At 47.2% G+C, this 19,541-nt stretch overlaps 1 protein-coding gene across 1 annotated transcript; it reads right to left on the reverse strand.

The window, feature by feature from the left end:
* Positions 1-1,527: 1,527 nt before the first annotated feature.
* On the reverse strand, positions 1,528-16,701 carry LOC134983065 (ecto-ADP-ribosyltransferase 5-like). Its single transcript, XM_063948764.1, has 5 exons — positions 16,066-16,701; positions 12,262-12,322; positions 5,837-6,533; positions 4,303-4,335; positions 1,528-3,232 (listed from the first exon to the last, which is right to left on the reverse strand). The coding sequence occupies exons 2-5, from the start codon at positions 12,310-12,312 to the stop codon at positions 3,153-3,155; spliced, it is 861 nt and encodes a 286-aa protein (XP_063804834.1). The 5' UTR covers positions 12,313-12,322; positions 16,066-16,701; the 3' UTR covers positions 1,528-3,152.
* Positions 16,702-19,541: the final 2,840 nt, after the last annotated feature.

The raw sequence follows: 19,541 nt of genomic DNA on the forward strand, positions 1-19,541 counted from the left end.
ATCTATCTATCTATCACTTGTTAAAAAGACTCTACTACACATTATATTCTATATATACTTTTTACGCACGCTGGAGCATCCTGTCCGATCGCCAGAGGCAGAACTCTTCAGACATCAACTATAAGCTATGTATAACGGCTTTTTCCCCTCCGTATCACCTTCACCACTTGAAAGGTAGCGCCATCTAGTCCACACAACCACAGATCTTTTCTCTAAAACAGATATTGGTGATTGAGTAGCACCCTGGACCTTGCTTGTGCTTTAGGGCACCATCTGTATGTTCTTGGCCCTCGATTCTATTGAGTCACTTGGACATCACAAGTTTAACGTTATTTCAAAGATTTACAATAAATCAGTAGTCAGAATTTATGAAGCTATAGTTAATAAATCATCTCGATTCTCCATACTTACTTCTCCTGGTCTTTATTTTAATTTAGAGTGTTAAGTGTATTTTATTTGTGGTACATTAGAGAAAATGTGCTGATAGCGGGTTTATACATTTAGTTCTGTCTGATCAGCTATGTTCCCCTGTTGTTCACCTCTTGTATCTCTCCTATATAAGGTCAATGTGAGCTTTAAAAAAAATATATATCTGTATTTAAAGCAAAACTGCATACTAAATTATAGTGGTCCCCAACAATGCCTTAGCTGCTTAGCTAGTCACATGACGCTGATCAGTGACCCCACGTACTGCGTCACCACTGCGTGTACGATCCTGTCTGTCACATTGATCGGGGTAAAACAGTGGATGTGTTTTTTTTGGATTTTGCTAAGGCCATTGACACAGTGCCTCATAAGAGACTAATTTTCAAATTAAGAGAGCTTGGTCTAGGAAACACTATTTGTACTTGGGTGAGTAATTGGTTGGATAACAGGGAACAGCGAGTGGGGATTAATGGGATGTACTCTGAATGGGCCTCAGTGCTTAGTGGAATACCGCAGGGCTCAGTACTCGGGCCATTGCTGTTTAACATATTCATTAATGACCTAGGAGTGGGACTGGAAAGCACAGTGTCAGTGTTCGCTGATGATACTAAACTAGTAGAGTAATTAATTCAGACAAGGATGCTGAGTTTTATGGAATGACTTATCTAGACTTGAGGTCTGGGCGGATAAATGGAGAATGAGGTTCAATATAGACAAATGTAAAGTTATGCACTATGGGACTAAGAACAATCAGGCAGACTATAAACTAAATGGGGAAAATGTAGGGATAACGGTAGTTGTAAAAGATTTTGGGTGTGCTCATTGATAATAGACTTAGTAGCAGTATGCAATGTCAAAGTGCAGCATTAAAGGCAAATAAGGTGTTATCATGCATAAAACGGGGACAGGAGACAAGGGATGAGAGTGTGATGCTGCCACTGTGTAAATCATTGGTGCGGCCATGTCACTGACCTAGGCTGGGGGTGTTGTGAACTCGGGGGTTCTCCCGATGGTAGGGAAGAGGAACCACAGTTGGGTCGGAACAGTGATGGCCTGATATAGGTCTTCCTCATACAGGACTCTGACAGTAAAGCTTGGTGAAAATATTGAAGAACTTTATTGCAGGAAGGGAGCAACACAATGTCACATAGCAGAGAAGGAACGTATGGGGGGAATGTCCAGGCCTATAGAAGAACTTGTAAGCAATGTCAAAAGATGTTAACAAATGAAGTACTCGTAGGTGACGACGAAAGACACTGAGAACGTTGTTTTAAAGATGTTGATTATTGAAGAGCTTGTGAGTGGTATTAAAAGATACTGGAGACTGAAGAACTTGTGAGCAGTGTTTTTTAAAGACACGAATGGTTTGTAGAATTTGAGAGCGGTGATTAAAGACACTGATGATTTGCACAACTTGAGAGCGGTGGTTAAAGACACTGATGACTTGTAGAACTTGAGAGCGGTGTTTAAAGACACTGATGACTTGTAGAACTTGAGAGCGGTGATTAAAGACACTGATGACTTGTAGAACTTGAGAGCGGTGATTAAAGACACTGATGACTTGTAGAACTTGAGAGCAGCATTTAGCCCGCAGCCCACGCTGACTCCAAGAAGCACTGGTGGCTGGACCGCAGAGGAACACACCAGCCGATGGGTACACTGGGAACTGAGCCGCAACTGGCACCTGGAAATGCCGGAGACACTGGAGTACAACTGCAGAGAGATTCGTCGGGAACAAGAGCACTGGCATCCACTTCAGGAGAAAAGACGATACTCAGGCGCCGAGGCTCTGCCCGGCGTCTGACTTGAATCTCTCGCCTCGGCTGGATTGGCGGAACAGTCTGATGATGTCACCTGCTCCCTGCCCACGTGATGCCGGGTGTCATGGCGGCACCCCTGCCCCGGGGAACCACCGGGAGCCGCGCCAGCCAGACGTCGGAGCCCGTGGACCATTGAAGGCGGGGGCCGCAACACAGACCAGCAGGCATGCAGGGTTAAGCGCGGCGAACGCCGCCTCTGGCGTGTGACAGGCCACACCTGGAATATTGTGTACAGTTCTGGGCACCTCACTATAAAAAAGATATCTTGGAACTCGAAAAGGTTCAGAGGCGAGCCACCAAACTGGTTATGGGGTTAGAGGCACTGGATTATGAGGAAAGACTTAAAAGGTTAGATATGTTCACACTGGAAAAGAGGCGACTGAGAGGGGATATTATTAATATTATAAATACATATAGGGACAATACCGGGACTTATCAAACGATTTGTTTATCAAAAAATCATTACACTGGACACCCAAACATGCTCAGAGGTTATAAGAGAGAAAAATTCATATAGAACATAGGAAAGGGTTCTTCACAGTAAGGGCAGTAAGGATTTGGAATTCTCTGCCAGAGAAGGGAGTATTAGTGGACTCAGTCAATATGTTTAAAAATGGATTAGATAAATTCCTAGCGGAAAGAAATATCCGTGGATATAGCATTTAAAGGAAGAAAATTTTAGAGCATAAATTATAGTTTTTATAATACAGGTTGAACTCGTTGGACAATTTGTTTTTTTTTCAACTTCATTAACTATGTTACTATGTTACTCATTAACTATGTGACATGTCCCTTTATAAAGTGTCTATATAGAGTCTAGAGCTGCTGTATGGCGCCACTGAACTTCTCCTCGCAGTGAAAGAAAGTCCAGTAATAACTGAATAATCCCGGATTGTCAGCTTCTCGTCACAGAATGTCGCTGGTGAAGATGATGAAACCAGAAAGCAGAAGGGCTTTGACAGACAATGGTGATGTTATCCTTGTAACTAAAAATAAAGAGAACATTTGCTTAATATAAAGTTACAGTTTCTTTCTAGTAAAATAAACTAGAGATGAGCAGTGGTTTCCTAGAAACCGAACCTCCCCTAAACTTCCATATTACGAGTAGATACAAGTTCCAACTGGTGTGTGTTCAGGCACTGTGTATAAAATAACGTCATTATAGGGTGCCAAAACAGGGCCGGTTCCAGCGCTGTTTGCGACCCGGGCGGGAAGTAGGGGGCGTGGTTCCGTGCAGGGGGCGTGGTCAGTTACGCCCCCTGTTCAGAGTAGCGCTGCTGAAACGCTGTGCGGTGCGCGATGACGTCATCGCGCACCGCAAAGCAAAGGTCCTCTCCACGAAGAGAAACTAGACGCGTAATTCCAGGAAGACAACAGGCTGCAGAGGACGCTAGACAGTCATTAATAATACTCATGCAGCTAAAAAAAAAGACCCCCTGGGTGCGCCACTGCGCCTTTTGTTTATGAAAATGCATCTTATTTGCATTACTATGTGGCTAGGATGCACAAGCAGCTTCTGCTGATTAAAATAATATGCAGCATGCTTATATTCTGTGTGCGACTGCGGCTGTATCTGCATGTGAAATGCTAAATTACAGTGATTTCCAGGAATACACTGCAACGTAGCATTTCGTATGCAGATACAGCTGCAGTCACACACAGAATATACTATAGGCATGCTGCATATCATTTTAATCATCAGAAGCTACTGGTGCCCCTAAACATACCAAATGCCCTAGGCATTTGCCTACTTTGCCTATGCCTAAGGCCGGCTCTGGCTGCACTGCAGGTGCATACCTCCCAAGTGTCCCGATTCTAGCGGGACAGTCCCGGTAAATCAGACACTGTCCCACCCGCAGGTCACAGTTGGAAGAGCGTGTGATCACCCGCTGCTCTGCAAAGTAGCGAATGATCTCTGAAAACATGCTGTGCCGCCTCTGAATTGGGCCTGCCCCTCCCCCCCCCCCTCTGCCCCTATGCGAGTATTTGTACTGTGTTATATAATAATAGAAAATAATAGTAAGTGTCAGTAATGTAACAGAGACTTTCCACTCACCTCCGCTCTCCACACAATGACTGGACTTTCCACCTGTAGGGGGAAATGATAAGTTGTATTATGACATCACAACATGGGGTATAGTTGGGCTGGTGGGGGCACAGGGAAGGGGTAGTGGCCTTGATTCAGCACGAGTTGGAGTTGTACTCATCTCTCTAGCATGCGGGGGGGGGGGGGGGGGAGAACAGGGCAAGGCCCCCCCGCATGCCGAATTCTCCCACCCCTCCGTAAGTGTAGCCCCCTGCCTTCGTAGCCTAGCTGTGAAGGCAGTCGCCAGGCCTCCTTATTTCGGGTCACTGCGGCTGCGTGTGACATCATGCAGCCGCAGTGGCCTGCCCCAAAAATGGTCCGGACACGCCTTCTGTTGTCCGGACCGTGGCCCCTAATGCCGAAACAACACCCCCAAAACACAGCGGGGATGCCCTGTCCCCGGGACTTAGACTGCGTGGGTGCATGCGCAGAAGTCAGCCGCACTTCTAGTTCATGCTGATTTGCCCCCAGCTACTTTATAAGTGATCTACTGTAACTGAACATTCAGCACGCGGGCAGATCTATAGTGGCTGCAGGGTGCGCGGTGTACTAGCATGGCTATAGACAGTACGTCTGGTCCCAAGTAATGGGGCGTGGCCTGAAGTAAGGGGGTGTGGCCACAACTCCTTACAGAAAATGCAATTAAAAACAGTATTTGTGTCATCACAAAGCAACGCTGCATGTTCCACAGGGGCACGCAGCTGTGCACCCCAGTCTGGAGCAGATCAGGAGGGGGACGCGTTCACTGCGATTGCTGCTGCCTCCCTATACTCACCACAGCCTAGGCTGGGGACACGTAGAAGGCGCTGACAGCAAGGCCGGAGCAACCCGCTCAGCAGAGAGGCGCCGGGCTGGAGAGGTGCTCTCCCTCCCCGATGTGCTACCCAGCTGAGCAGGGTACCACGGTACAAGCAGAACACAGCATACAGATGTAGCCAGGCTCATCAGTGCCACGATAAGTGCGCACACACTGCAACAACGCCGAGCTGCGCCTGGCCACGCTTTTTCGCACCAGCGACCCTGCACTGCAATGAATCACGGCAACGCAGTCACGGGTGTGACTAGGCGCGGCCACAGCGATTGTGGCTACATTGTACGTACAGATGTAAGTTGCAGTGTAAAAACAAAGCTGTTCCGTATTTATGGCCCACTCTGTCTAATATGTGCCCCTTCATTAAGGTCTAGTTTCTTAGCCGGTTTATGGGCTCATTTATCAATGAGTGATAGATTTCACTGTGAGTGATAAATTGCACCAGCCAATCAGCTCCTAACTGCCACGTTACAGACTGTGTTTGAGAAATCTCCTTTAGGAACTGATTGATCAGTGTAATTTATCACTCACAGTGAAATCTATCACTCAATGATAAATGAGCCCATAAGTTTTTAAATAAAGTTATATCATCTGCTGTGCACCTAGAAGCAGTCACATTATCCCTGGACATACCCCCTATAACAAATCGCTATGGGGGTCATTCAGACCCATTCGCTGCTGTGCGTTTCTCACCTTTCCGCAGGTAATCACAGTTGTAGTAGTGACATCTCTGGTTCGTAGTTTTAAGAACAAATCTGCGCTCACTTCCCACCACGGTAAAGTTGGTCATTTCGAACACCTCGTCCACAGGTATCAGAATCTCCTCCTGTTCTGGTTTATAGGAAAATCTTTTTACTTTGACGCCAAAGCAGGTGGACATGGTGAAGAATGAATCATTCCCGAAACTCTCCGCCACTGTCCTGTTGATGGAGGAAGAGGAAAACTGTCCAAGTCGGATCTTTTCTCCTTTATCGCTAGGATCTATATGAGTCATGTTCAACCCTCGGTATACGGTCCACGACCCCCCCCAACAGCTGGACCTCAGGAGCTTGACTCCCTGCGTGAGGAAGAAGTGCAGAGAATGGTATCTAAATGAGAAGGAATTCTGGTAATTCCTCACGGCTTGGTTGAAGTTGGAGAAAACATGGCTGTCAATGTTGGTATAGGCCATAATTGCGATGCCGTATTCGTCACGGAAACCACTGGGTACGCTCAGTCTCATTTTCTTCCATCTCAGCGCTGCTTGGTCCCAAGTGCTGCTAAATTCTGCATCAGCGCATTTTTCTTTAGTAAGCAGATTGGTTATGACTTCATCCTCCATCTCCTCTGTGCAGCCCTCATACTGGTCATCAAAGGAGTTGCTAAACATGCTTAGACGGATGCCAGAAACCTGCAGGGACACCAGAGTGGGCAATGTCTTGCTGAATGTGCAATGTACAGTGTCCTTAAGCTAAAATCTAGTGTGGTTGTAGATTACGTGCACAACTGTGCCAGTCATTATCATTACCTCAGCTATGTTCTCCAGTCCTATGATAAGCACAAAGGTGTACCACCCAATATCTCACAGATATGTGTAAGTAAAGATGTGCACCACCCAATATCTTACAGATACGTGTAAGTAGAGATGTGCACTACTAATATCTTACAGATATGTGTAAGTAGAGATGTGCACCACCCAATATCTTACAGATACGTGCAAGTAGATATGTGCACCACCCAATATCTTACAGATACAGTACGTGTAAGTAGTGATGTGCACCAGCCAATATCTTACAGATACATGCAAGTAGTGATGTACACCACCCAATATTTTACCGATATGTGTATGTAGAGTTGTGCACCACCCAATATCTCACAGATACGTGTAAGTAGTGATGTACACCACCCAATATCTTACAGATACGTGCAAGTAGAGATGTGCACCACCCAATATCTTACAGATACAGTACGTGTAAGTGGTGATGTGCACCAGCCAATATCTTACAGATATGTGTAAGTAGTTATGTGCACCACCCAAAATCTCACAGATACGTGTAAGTAGTGATGTGCACCACTTAATATCTTACAGATATTTGTAAGAAGTGATGTGCACCATCCAATATCTTACAGATCTGTGTAAGTAGAGATGTGCACCATCCAATATCTTACAGATACGTGTAAGTAGTGATGTGCACCACCCAATATCTTACAGATACGTGTAAGTAGAGCTGTGTAGCATCCAACATCTTACAGATACGTGTAAGTAGAGATGTGCACCACCCAATATTTTACAGATATGTGTAAGTATTGATGTGCACCACCCAAAGGTGGTCATTCGGAGTTGTTCGCTTGTTGACGATTTTCGCTATGCTGCTATTTGTTGCTAAATGCACATGCGCAAGGTACGCAGAGCACATGCGCTAAGTTATTTAACACAAAACGTAGTAGATTTGCTTGTGTTCCAGCAGCGATTTTCAGTCGCACTGCTGATCGGTGAATGACTGACAGGAAAGGGGCGTTTCTGGGTGGTAACTGAGAATTTTCCGGGAGTGCACTAAAAAACGCAGGCTTGTCAAGGAAAAACGCGGGAGTGTCTGGAGAAATGGGGGAGTGGCTGGCCGAACACAGGGCGTGTTTGTGACGTCAAACCAGGAACTAAACGGACTGAGCTGATCGCAATCTGGGCCTAATTCTGAGTTGATCGCAGCAGCAATTTTGTTAGCAATTGGGCAAAACCATTTGCACTGCAGGGGGGGTGCAGATATAACATGTGCAGAGAGAGTTAGATTTGGGTGTGCTGTGTTCAATCTGCAATCTAAATTGTAGTGTAGAAATAAAGCAGCCAGTATTTACCCTGCACAGAAACAATATAACCCACCCAAATCTAACTCTCTCTGCAAATGCTATATCTGCCCCGCCTCCAGTGCACATGGGCCCTCATTCCGAGTCGTTCGCTCTGTATTTTTCATCGCATCGCAGTGAAAATCCGCTTAGTACGCATGCGCAATATTCGCACTGCGACTGCGCCAAGTATTTTTACAATGAAGTTAGTATTTTTACTCACGGCTTTTTCATCGCTCCGGCGATCGTAGTGTGATTGACAGGAAATGGGTGTTACTGGGCGGAAACACGGCGTTTTAGGGGCGTGTGGATAAAAACGCTACCGTTTCCAGTAAAAACGCAGGAGTGGCCGGAGAAACGGGGGAGTGTCTGGGCGAACGCTGGGTGTGTTTGTGACGTCAAACCAGGAACGACAAGCACTGAACTGATCGCAGATGCCGAGTAAGTCAGATGCTACTCTGAAACTGCTAAGTTGTTTGTAATCGCAATATTGCGAATACATTGTTCGCAATTTTAAGAAGCTAAGATTCACTCGCAGTAGGCGGCGGCTTAGCGTGTGTAACTCTGCTAAAATCGCCTTGCGACCGATCAACTCGGAATGAGGGCCATGGTTTTGACCATTTGCTAACAAACTTGCTGCTGCGATCAACTCATAATTACCCCCACTGTGAGTAGGTCTGGAGCTACACAGAAACTGCAAGGAAATACTTAATAGCAGAATTGCTATTCTGCTAAGCTAAGATACACTCCCAGAGGGCGGCGGCCTAGCGTGTGCAATGTTGCTAACAGCAGCTAGCGAGCGAACAACTCGGAATGACCACCAATATCTTACAGATATGTGTAAGTAGAGATGTGCACCATCCAATATCTTACAGATATGTGTATGTAGAGATGTGCACCATCCAATATCTTACAGATATGTGGAAGTAGAGATGTGCACCATTCAATATCTTACAGATATGTGTAAGTAGAGATGTGCACCATCCAATATCTTACAGATATGTGTAAGTAGAGATGTGCACCATCCAATATCTTACAGATATGTGTAAGTAGAGATGTGCACCATCCAATATATTACAGATATGTGTAAGTAGAGATGTGCACCATCCAATATCTTACAGATATGTGTAAGTAGTGATGTGCACAGACACCCATGTTTAGGTTCTAATTCATTATCATGGTTTGGTTTTGATTTTGGAAAAAACATCCTTATGTATTTTAGCACAGATTTGGTTTTCGGTTTGGTTTTGGATCCCTCTAAAATCTGCAAAAATCAATAAAAATTGCTAAAATCATGTAATTTAGACCTGTTTACGTGCAATCCAAAACCCAAGTGTAGTTTTATAATCCGAGTTCCGAACTGACAACAGACCCGAGCTGAGACGGCTTCCAAACTAGGACTCAATTCGACTTGGAACCCCTAAGTTCGGGAGTGTTTGTATTTAAGGAAAACCAAGCCGCAGCTCTCTACAGGTAAGTGAGTAATAGAAGCATGGGGCTTATTCTGAGCTGGCCGCAATGTGGCTGCATGTCCGTGATGCTGTGGAAGCCAATCTTACTACCTTATGGTAACGTGAGTATCTGTAGGGCTTATGTGATGATCTGCGCAGAGTCAGGCAGGAATCTGCTCCTCCCACCGTTTCTCCATCAACAGCCGCAACCGGAAACATAAGTACTGGCGCTTACATTGGCCCTGTCCTGGCTGCAGGAGAACCATCAGGCACCGGCGTCCCTTCCCATACATATGACTGCAAATAGCTCAGCACTATACACCCACGCTCACCCCTGACACTCCAGCCGGATTCATCTCTGGCATGCGGCTGCAGCATTGCCACCCAGAAACACCCATTTCATGCAAAAAGAGATCCGAACAATGGGGGTTATTCTGAATTTTTCGCTAGCTGCTTTCGTTCGCTGTGCAGCGATCAGGAAAAAATCGGCACTTCTGCACATGCGTATGCGGCGCAATGTGCACGCGCGTCATACTATTACAAAGAACGATGTAGTTTCACACAGGGTCTAGCGAAGCTTTTCAGTCGGACTGCTGGCCGCAGAGTGATTGACAGGAAGAGGGCGTTTCTGGGTGTCAACTGACCGTTTTCAGGGAGTGTTCGGAAAAACGCAGGTGTGCCAGGAAAAACACAGGCGTGGCTGGCCGAACGCCAGGCGGGTGTGTGATGTCAAAACAGGACCTGAACAGTCTGCAGTCATCGCAAGCGCTGAGTAGGTCTGAAGCTACTCTGAAACTGTGCAAAATTATTTTGTAGCCGCTCTGCGATCCTTTCGTTCGCTTGCTAAGCTAAAATACACTCCCAGTGGGCGGCGGCATAGCGTTTGCACGGCTGCTAAAAAAAGCTAGCGAGCGGGTCGGAATGACCTCCAATATCTGTCCTGCTCAGGATCGGACAGAGGGGGTAATTCCAAGTTGATCGCAGCAGAAAATTTGTTCGCTCTGTATTTTATTCTCGCAACGGAGCGATTAGTCGCTAATGCGCATGCGCAATGTCCGCAGTGCGACTGCGCCAAGTAAATTTGCTATGCAGTTAGGTATTTTACTCACGGCATTACGAGGTTTTTCTTTGTTCTGGTGATCGTAATGTGATTGACAGGAAGTGGGTGTTTCTGAGCGGAAGCTGGCCATTTTATGGGTCTGTGCGCAAAAACGCTGCCGTTTCTGGGAAAAATGCGGGAGTGGCTGGAGAAACGGAGGAGTGTCTGGACTAACGCTGGGTGTGTTTGTGACGTCAAACCAGGAACGACAACCAAAGAGCTGATCGCAGATGCCGAGTAAGTCTGGAGCTACTCAGAAACTGCTAAGAAGTGTCTATTCGCAAATCTGCTAATCGTTCGCAATTTTGATAAGCTAAGATTCACTCCCAGTAGGCGGCGGCTTAGCGTGCACAATGCTGCTAAAAGCAGCTTGCGAGCGAACAACTCAGAATGAGGGCCCATGTGCACTGCAGGGGGGGCAGATATAACATGTGCAGAGAGAGTTAGATTTGGGTGGGTTATTTTGTTTCTGTGCAGGGTAAATACTGGCTGCTTTATTTTTACACTGCAATTTAGATTTCCGTTTAGCACACCCCACCCAAATCTTACTCTCTCTGCACATGTTACATCTGTCCCCCCTGCAGTGCTCATGGTTTTGCCCAATTGCTAACAAACTTGATGCTGCGATCAACTCAGAATTAGGCCCAGAGCTCTGTACAATGCATAAAGCATTCGCAGCGCGCTACAGTTTACTATTTGCAGCCGTATAGCCATCTGCGTGTGGCTCAGAATCAGCCCGCTGCCAGCACGGCACGGACACCAGAACACCCTGATCCGCCTCTCCCAGGGCAATAGGGCGTCAGTACAGTGTATGATGCGCTCTTCTAACAATATGGGCACCAGTTGTGATCCGTGTGACAAGTTTTACACAAGCTGAATTTTCATGTGCTGGCAATGTACTAACATTATACTGTAGTTCAGGCCCCTTCAGAGCCGTTCTCCTAACATCCCCCATGAATACAGTATGATGGTTATATAGTCTCATGTTTAGGACCTCTGCCTAGATAGACAGCTACTGTAGGACGGGGTGCATCCCACTACTCATCCCAATCCATAATGGCGTCATTGGCGTTTCTATAATGGGTGCAGAGTCCTGGGGAGCTCCACACCGCACATACTGCACCCATTTCTCCTATACTTACCTTTCCGCAGTCCATCGCTGACCGCGCGTGGGCCCCCTCCTCTCCCATATCCGTCGCGCCGCTGCTAGCGCACTGACCACTAGAGACTCTGGCACAGTGTCAGAGTCTACAGCGCATACAGCAGGACTCCTGAAAAATTGCGCGGAGGCCATTTTTTTCGGAGTCCTGCGCATGCGCTGTAGACTCTGACACTGTGCCAGAGTCTCTAGTGGTCAGTGCGCTAGCAGCGGCGCAACGGCTACGGGAGAGGAGGGGATCCACACACTGAGTCTGCACACGGGTCCCCTTCCTCTCTAGAGACGCCCCTGGTTGGTGCACACTAACATTGTATTTATGAAGAGTTCAGCAAAGGGCCGCTCTCCTGGTAAGATCTGTCCTTTGCAAACACTGAATTTCTGAGTCATTCAGCACATGCATCATGTGATTCACACGCTGGGAGGGATGGGGAAATAAGTCCGCAGGCTTCTATTTAGTAATGCCATCTAAAGATGACATTACCCAATGGGTCCAATCCCCAGAATATATTGCACTCTCATTCATGTTTGTGTTGTGCATTTTATCTGTACACGGGATGTGGGGTAGGTCTGCCTTAGGAAATGTACCTACCTGTGTCCCCAGAGTGCAGCACAGTAGACAGACGTAGATGCATCTCTCCATTATTCCATAGCTGGAGAGAAATGAGAGATAATTACAGCTATAGTTACCCTGTGTCTGATCACTGTACATTACCCCTGACAGTCTATGAAACGATACATTACAGATGTGTCCTCCTCATACACCTTCTATACACTACTATACTATGCGGTGCGAGACGCATGGCGAGACAGAGACGCTCCGCCGTAGCTAACACATCCTATCCGAGATGTAGCCTCATAGTCACACCACATACAAAGTCGCTTATAGGGGGTAATTACAAGTTGATCGCAGCAGGAATTTAGTTAGCAATTGGGCAAAACCATGTGCACTGCAGGGGGGGCAGATATAACATGTGCAGAGAGAGATAGATTTGGGTGGGGTGAGTTCAATCTGCAATCTAATTTGCAGTGTAAAAATAAAGCAGCCAGTATTTACCCTGCACAGAAATAAAATAACCCACCCAAATCTAACTCTCTCTGCACATGTTAAATCTGCCTCCCCTGCAGTGCACATGGGCCCTTATTCCGAGTCGTTCGCTCTGTAAATTTCTTCGCATCGCAATGATTTTCCGCTTAATGCGCATGCGCAATATCCGCACTGCGACTGCGCCAAGTAAATTTGCTATGCAGTTAGGAATTTTACTAACGGCTTTTTCATCGTTCTGGTGATCGTAATGTGATTGACAGGAAATGGGTGTTACTGGGCGGAAACACAGCGTTTTATGGGCGTGTGGATAAAAACGCTACCGTTTCTGGGAAAAACGCAGGAGTGGCTGGAGAAACGGGGGAGTGTCTGGGCGAACGCTGGGTGTGTTTGTGACGTCAAACCAGGAACGACAAGCACTGAACTGATCGCAGATGCCGAGTAAGTGTGGAGCTACTCAGAAACTGCTAAGAAGTGTGCTAATCGCAATATTGCGAATACATCGTTCGCAATTTTAAGAAGCTAAGATTCACTCCCAGTAGGCGGTGGCTTAGCGTGTGTAACTCTGCTAAAATCGCCTTGCGAGCGAACAACTCGGAATGAGGGCCATGGTTTTGCCCAATTGCTAACTAAATTCCTGCTGCGATCAACTTGGAATTACCCCCATAGTGTGTTAGTATTTTTGTTCCAAATAAATTGGTATAAAGTTGCAGAAGTGTGTCGGGAAGCGTGACACGGCTCATTTGAGTCAGTACTCAGTCTTTCTGCACACAGCAACTTCACCCAATGCCAGTGCCAGTCTCCAGGGCAGTGACGTGGTCAGGGGAGGCAGAGGAGGCAGGGGTAGCAGGGGAGGCAGAGGAGGCAGGAGAGGCAGTGCCTCACCTATTATACTCCGGTACTCTGCAGAGATTTGTCTATAAAAATGATTAGAATAACTTAAAAGTATCATCTGATTCTAGCCAGTGCCTCCATAGCCACTGATCTCACCGCACCTCGCCGATGCAGGGTACTTGTGCATTGGGACAGATGTACTAAGCCTTGAAAAGTGATACATTTCATGGTGATTACGTACCAAACAATCAGCTCCTAACTGTCATTTTTCAAACCCAGCCTGTAACATAGCAGCTAGGAGCTGATTGGCTGGTACTATATCACCGTGAAATGTATCACTTTTCAAGGCTTAGTATATCTCCATCCTAATTTAATGGGGCTATTTGTTGCCATTTGAGGATAGGTGTAGGCGGGCAAATCAGCAAACGCAACGCAGTGGCCGAATAGAAGACAATGCAGAATTAACCGTTCAGTGAAATGTTGTCACAATTACCGTAATAACATTATAAATCTCCTCAATGTACATTGGCCCTCATTCCGAGTTGTTCGCTCGGTGTTTTTCATCGCATCGCAGTGAGAATCCGCTTAGTGCGCATGCGCAATGTTCGCACTGCGACTGCGCCAAGTATTTTTTCTATGAAGAAAGTATTTTTACTCACGGCTTTTTCATCGCTCCGGCGATCGCATTGTGATTGACAGGAAATGGGTGTTCCTGGGCGGAAACACGGCGTTTTAGGGGCGTGTGGCTGAAAACGCTACCGTTTCCGGAAAAAACGCAGGAGTGGCCGGAGAAACGGGGGAGTGTCTGGGCGAACGCTGGGTGTGTTTATGACGTCAACCAGGACCGACAAGCACTGAACTGATCGCACAGGCAGAGTAAGTGTGGAGCTACTCTAAAACTGCTAAGTCGTTTGTGATCGCAATATTGTGAATACATCGGTCGCACATTTAAGAAGCTAAGATTCACTCCCAGTAGGCGTAGGCTTAGCGTGTGTAACTCTGCTACATTCGCCTTGCAAAAGAGCAACTCGGAATGAGGGCCATTATGTAGACCAAAGTGATTTAGACACCCCCGCCTCACGCACAAGTATAATGTGAGCTCCAGCAGCAGACACGTGTTCATGAAGAAATAAGGTAGAGGGCGATGATTAGATCATTTGCTAGCGAAAGGGTTTTCTGGAAGGAGCTAACCGTGGTGGTCATTCCGAGTTGTTTGCTCTGTAATTTTCTTCGCATCGCAGCGATTTTCCGCTAACTGCGCATGCGCAATGTTCGCACTGCGACTGCGCCAAGTAAATTTGCTATGCAGTTAGGTATTTTACTCACGGCTTTTTCATCGTTCTGGTGATCGTAGTGTGATTGACAGGAAGTGGGTGTTTCTGGGCAGAAACTGGACGTTTTATGGGAGTGTTTGAAAAAACGCTACAGTTTCTGGGAAAAACGCGGGAGTGGCTGGAGAAACGGAGGAGTGTCTGGGCGAATGCTGGGTGTGTTTGTGACGTCAAACCAGGAACGACAAGCACTGAACTGATCGCACTGGAAGAGTAAGTCTCGAGCTACTCAGAAACTGCACAGAAAAGTCTTTTCGCAATATTGCGAATCTTTCGTTCGCAATTTTGATAAGCTAAGATTCACTCCCAGAGGGCGGTGGCTTAACGTGTGCAAATCTGCTAAAAGCAGCTTGCGAGCGAACAACTCGGAATGAGGGCCCGTGTTTGAAAAGCGAATCATCGTAGGCTGCATGATGTCATGTTTCCAGGATGATGCTGGACTGGTATACAGAGAAGCCTGGAACCCAGATAGGCTGGCCAGCTCAGAGTCCCAACCCCACTGAGAAGTAAGAACCTCTGGGAGGAATTGGAGCTACGGGTGCATTCTAGGCCGGCTCTACCTTCTTCAGTGTCGCAGTTGGTCACTGTACTTAGGCCCTCATTCCGAGTTGTTGGCTCGCTAGCTGCTTTTAGCAGCATTGCACACGCTAGGCTGCCGCCCTCTGGGAGTGTATCTTAGTTTAGCAGAATAGCGAACGAAAGATTAGCAGAATAGCTACTAAATAATTCCCTGCAGTTTCTGAGTAGCTCCGGACCTACTCTTAGACTGCGATCACCTCAGTCCGTTTAGTTCCTGGTTTGACGTCACAAACACGCCCTGCGTTCGGCCAGCCACTCCCCCATTTCTCCAGGCACTCCTGCGTTTTTCCCTGGCACGCCTGCGTTTTTTAGCACACTCCCGAAAAACGCTGAGTTGCCGGCGCCGCCCAGAAACACCCACTTCCTGTCAATCAAACAATGAACCCTTGAGCGACAGAAAAACGTCTCTCGACCTTCAGTAACACTACTAAGTTTTGTGTTAAATTACTTAGGGCATGCGTGCTGCGTACCATGCGCATGCGCATTTTCCACCTAATCGCAGTGTTGCGAAAAACGGCAACGAGCGAACAACTCGGAATTACATTTCGTGGAGATGTGATAAGCACATAATAGTAAATAGTAATACAATAGAGGCAGCGTCACTCACATTGCACTCGTTTTATTCTCGCCGTCTCTGCGTCCTGTGTCTTCTCTCTGAACCTTATCAAGTTTCTGCTTCCTCAGTACGTGGTCAGAGGATCTTTACGTTTTCTCTTTCACTTTCGGTGCGAGATGCAGAACTGAAACTGCTGCGTCACAGAACTCACAATGCGCACATGTGGCTCCCCACTGTAAGGACTATGATACTGTGACTGTGCTCTGTGCCACTTGTAAACTTATTAAATTGTGACTGTGGGGACTGGTGTCCTTTACCTGGTTGCTAGGCATCCTGACGGGATTGGCTGGAGAGCGGTGTGACGTGGGATGCAGAGAGAGAGTGTGCGGAGTGAAGAGAGCAGTGCGTGGTGCGCACTGGAGATGCTGCTGGAGGTGACCGTGCCTGACCGGACTGCCGTGCAGCTACTCAGAGTGCGGTTGGAGTGACCATAGGGGTTCACCATGTCTGGTGACCCCATAATTGTGGAGGCGGCAATTGAGGGCGGCACCATGGGGAACGGCCAACCGGACAAAGGGGAGTGCCCAGAGCCTGTCGGAGTACGCAGCTACAAGTGAATCGCGGCCAGACCAGCGGCTGCAGCAGGCAGACTTCGGAGGCTTCTGACACCTGACACAGGCTGATCGTGTGAGCTGGCGGTTAGAGAGGCATGCGGCCCGCAGAACGAGGGAAACTGCCGGATGCCCTACAAACCGTGCTGTGACACGTGAGTGTGGGCTACCGTAGCCCGGAAAGACACTGAGCCGCACTGTATAACTGGGACAGCCTGGGATAGACTCTCATTGACTTTAGGCAGGCTGTAGCTGGAGGGGTATAGCTGTGTCACTCCCTATCATTAACCAGCTAGAGACAATAGTCCCCGCTGCATATATGCGTAAAGGGTGTAGAACACGCTCCACAGAATCCTCACAAGCATCCCCTGTGGAGTACCAACCTGGAGGGCTCAGTAGTAATGCGCATTCCTAATATTACAAGACCATCTACGAGGAAGGATTTCACCAAATCGCTGATAACCTTATTTATGGGAATCGTGTTAAAGGCCTCACCTGACCAGAGTCTATAAAAAGTAGAGATGTGCAGCGGGCATTTCTCGTGTTTTGGTTTTGGATTCGGTTCTGCGGTCTTGTTTTGGATTCGGATTGTTTTGGCAAAACCACCCTTTTGGATTTTTGTCGGATTCGGATGCGTTTTGGATTCGGGTGTTTTTTTTTTCTTTTTTCAAAAAACCCTCAAAAACAGCTTGAATCATAGAATTTGGGGGTCATTTTGATCCTATAGTATTATTAACCTCAATAACCATAATTTCCACTAATTTCCAGTCTATTCTGAACACCTCACACCTCACAATATTATTTTTAGTCCTAAAATTTGCACCAAGGTCGCTGGATGACTAAGCTAAGCGACACAAGTGGGCGGCACAAACACCTGGCCAATCTAGGAGTGACATTGTAGTGTCAGGCAGGATGGCACTTAAAAAAACTGGCCCCAAACATCACATGATCCAAAGATAAATAAAAAAAGAGGCGCAAGATGGAATTGTCCTTGGGCCCTCCCACCCACCCTTATGTTGTATAAACAGGACATGCACACTTTAACAAACCCATCATTTCAGCGACAGGGTCTGCCACACGACTGTGGCTGAAATGACTGGTTGGTTTTGGCCCCCGTCCAAAAAAAGAAGCAATCAATCTCTCCTTGCACAAACTGGCTCTACAGAGGCAAGATGTCCACCTCATCATCATCCTCCGATTCCTCACCCCTTTCACTGTGTACATCCCCCTCCTCACAGATTATTAATTCGTCCCCACTGGAATCCACCATCACAGGTCCCTGTGTACTTTCTGGAGGCAATTGCTGGTAAATGTCTCCACGGAGGAATTTATAATTAATTTTGAAGAACATCATCTTCTCCACATTTAGTGGAAGTAACCTCGTACGCCGATCGCTGACAAGGTGACTGGCTGCACTAAACACTCTTTCGGAGTACACACTGGAGGGGGGGGGGGGGGGGGCAACTTAGGTAAAATAAAGCCAGTTTATGCAAGGGCCTCCAGATTTCCTCTTTTTCCTGCCAGTATACGTACGGTCTGTCTGACATGCCTACACTGATGCTGTCACTCATATAATCCTCCACCATTCTTTCAATGGTGACAGAATCATATGCAGTGACAGTAGACGACATGTCAGTAATCGTTGGCAGGTCCTTCAGTCCGGACCAGATGTCAGCACTTGCTCCTGACTGCCCTGCATCACCGCCAGCGGGTGGTTTTGGAAATTTGATCCTTTTCCTGGCAGCTCCAGTGGCGGTAGAAAATGAAGGAGGAGCTGTTGGCGGGTCGCGTTCCGCTTGACTTGACAATTGTCTCACCAGCAGGTCTTTGAACATCTGCAGACTTGTGTCTGCCGGAAAGAGAGATACAATGTAGGCTTTAAACCTAGGATCGAGCACGGTGGCCAAAATGTAGTGCTCTGTTTTCAACAGATTGACCACCCGTGAATACTGGTTAAGCGAATGAAGGACTCAATCCACAAGTCCCACATGCCTAGCGGATTCGCTCCGTTTTAGCTCCTCCTTCAATCTCTCCAGCTGCTTCTGCAAAAGTCTGATGAGGGGAATGACCTGGTAGTGTCTGAACTGACTTCACGTGTGGCAAGATCAAAGGGTTGGAGAACCTTGCACAACATGGAAATCATTCTCCACTGCGCTTGAGTCAGGTGCATTCCCCCTCCTTTGTCTATATCGTAGGCAGATGTATAGCCTTGAATGGCCTTTTGCTGCTCCTCCATCCTCTGAAGCATAAAGAGGGTTGAATTCCACCTTGTTACCACCTCTTACTTCAGCTGATGGCAGGACATGTTCATGAGTGTTTGAGGCGCTCCAGTCTTCTGCACCACCAAATTAATTGTATGTGCAAAACATGGGACGTGCTGGAATTTGCCCACATGTAATGCATGCACAATATTGGTGGCGATGTCCGATGTCACAAATCCCCAGGAGAGTCCAATTGGGGTAAGCCATTCTGCCATCATGTTCCTCAGTTTCCGTAAGAGGTTCTCAGCTGTGTGCCTCTTATGGAAAGCGGTGATACAAAGCGTAGCCTGCCTAGGAACGAGTTGGCGTTTGCGAGATGCTGCTACTGGTGTCCTGCCGCTGCTGTTGTTGCTGCAGGAGGCAATATATCTACCCAGTGGGTTGTCACAGTCATATTGTCCCTAGTCTGCCCTGCTCCACTTGTCCACATGTCCATGGTTAAGTGGACAGTGGGTACAACTGCATTTTTTAGGACACTGAGGACACTTTTTCTGATGTCTGTGTACATTCTCGGTATCGCCTGCCTAGAGAAGTGGAACCTAGATGGGATTTGGTACCGGGGACACAGTACCTCAAGAAATTCTCTAAGTCCCTGTGAACTAACGGCTGATACCGGATGCACGTCTAACACGAACATAGGCCCTCATTCCGAGTC

The sequence above is a fragment of the Pseudophryne corroboree genome, assembly GCF_028390025.1.
Source record: "Pseudophryne corroboree isolate aPseCor3 chromosome 2 unlocalized genomic scaffold, aPseCor3.hap2 SUPER_2_unloc_4, whole genome shotgun sequence".
Taxonomy (NCBI): domain Eukaryota; kingdom Metazoa; phylum Chordata; class Amphibia; order Anura; family Myobatrachidae; genus Pseudophryne; species Pseudophryne corroboree.

Excerpts from the sequence above, each read along its gene's own strand:
- LOC134983065 (XM_063948764.1), bottom strand. The coding sequence starts at position 12,312 with ATGGAGAGATGCATCTACGTCTGTCTACTGTGCTGCACTCTGGGGACA. Across the intron at positions 6,534-12,261 it reads GCTGCACTCTGGGGACACAG|GTTTCTGGCATCCGTCTAAG; the intron begins GTAGGTACATTT and ends GTGTCCCTGCAG. Across the intron at positions 3,233-4,302 it reads TCATTGTGTGGAGAGCGGAG|TTACAAGGATAACATCACCA; the intron begins GTGAGTGGAAAG and ends CTTTATTTTTAG.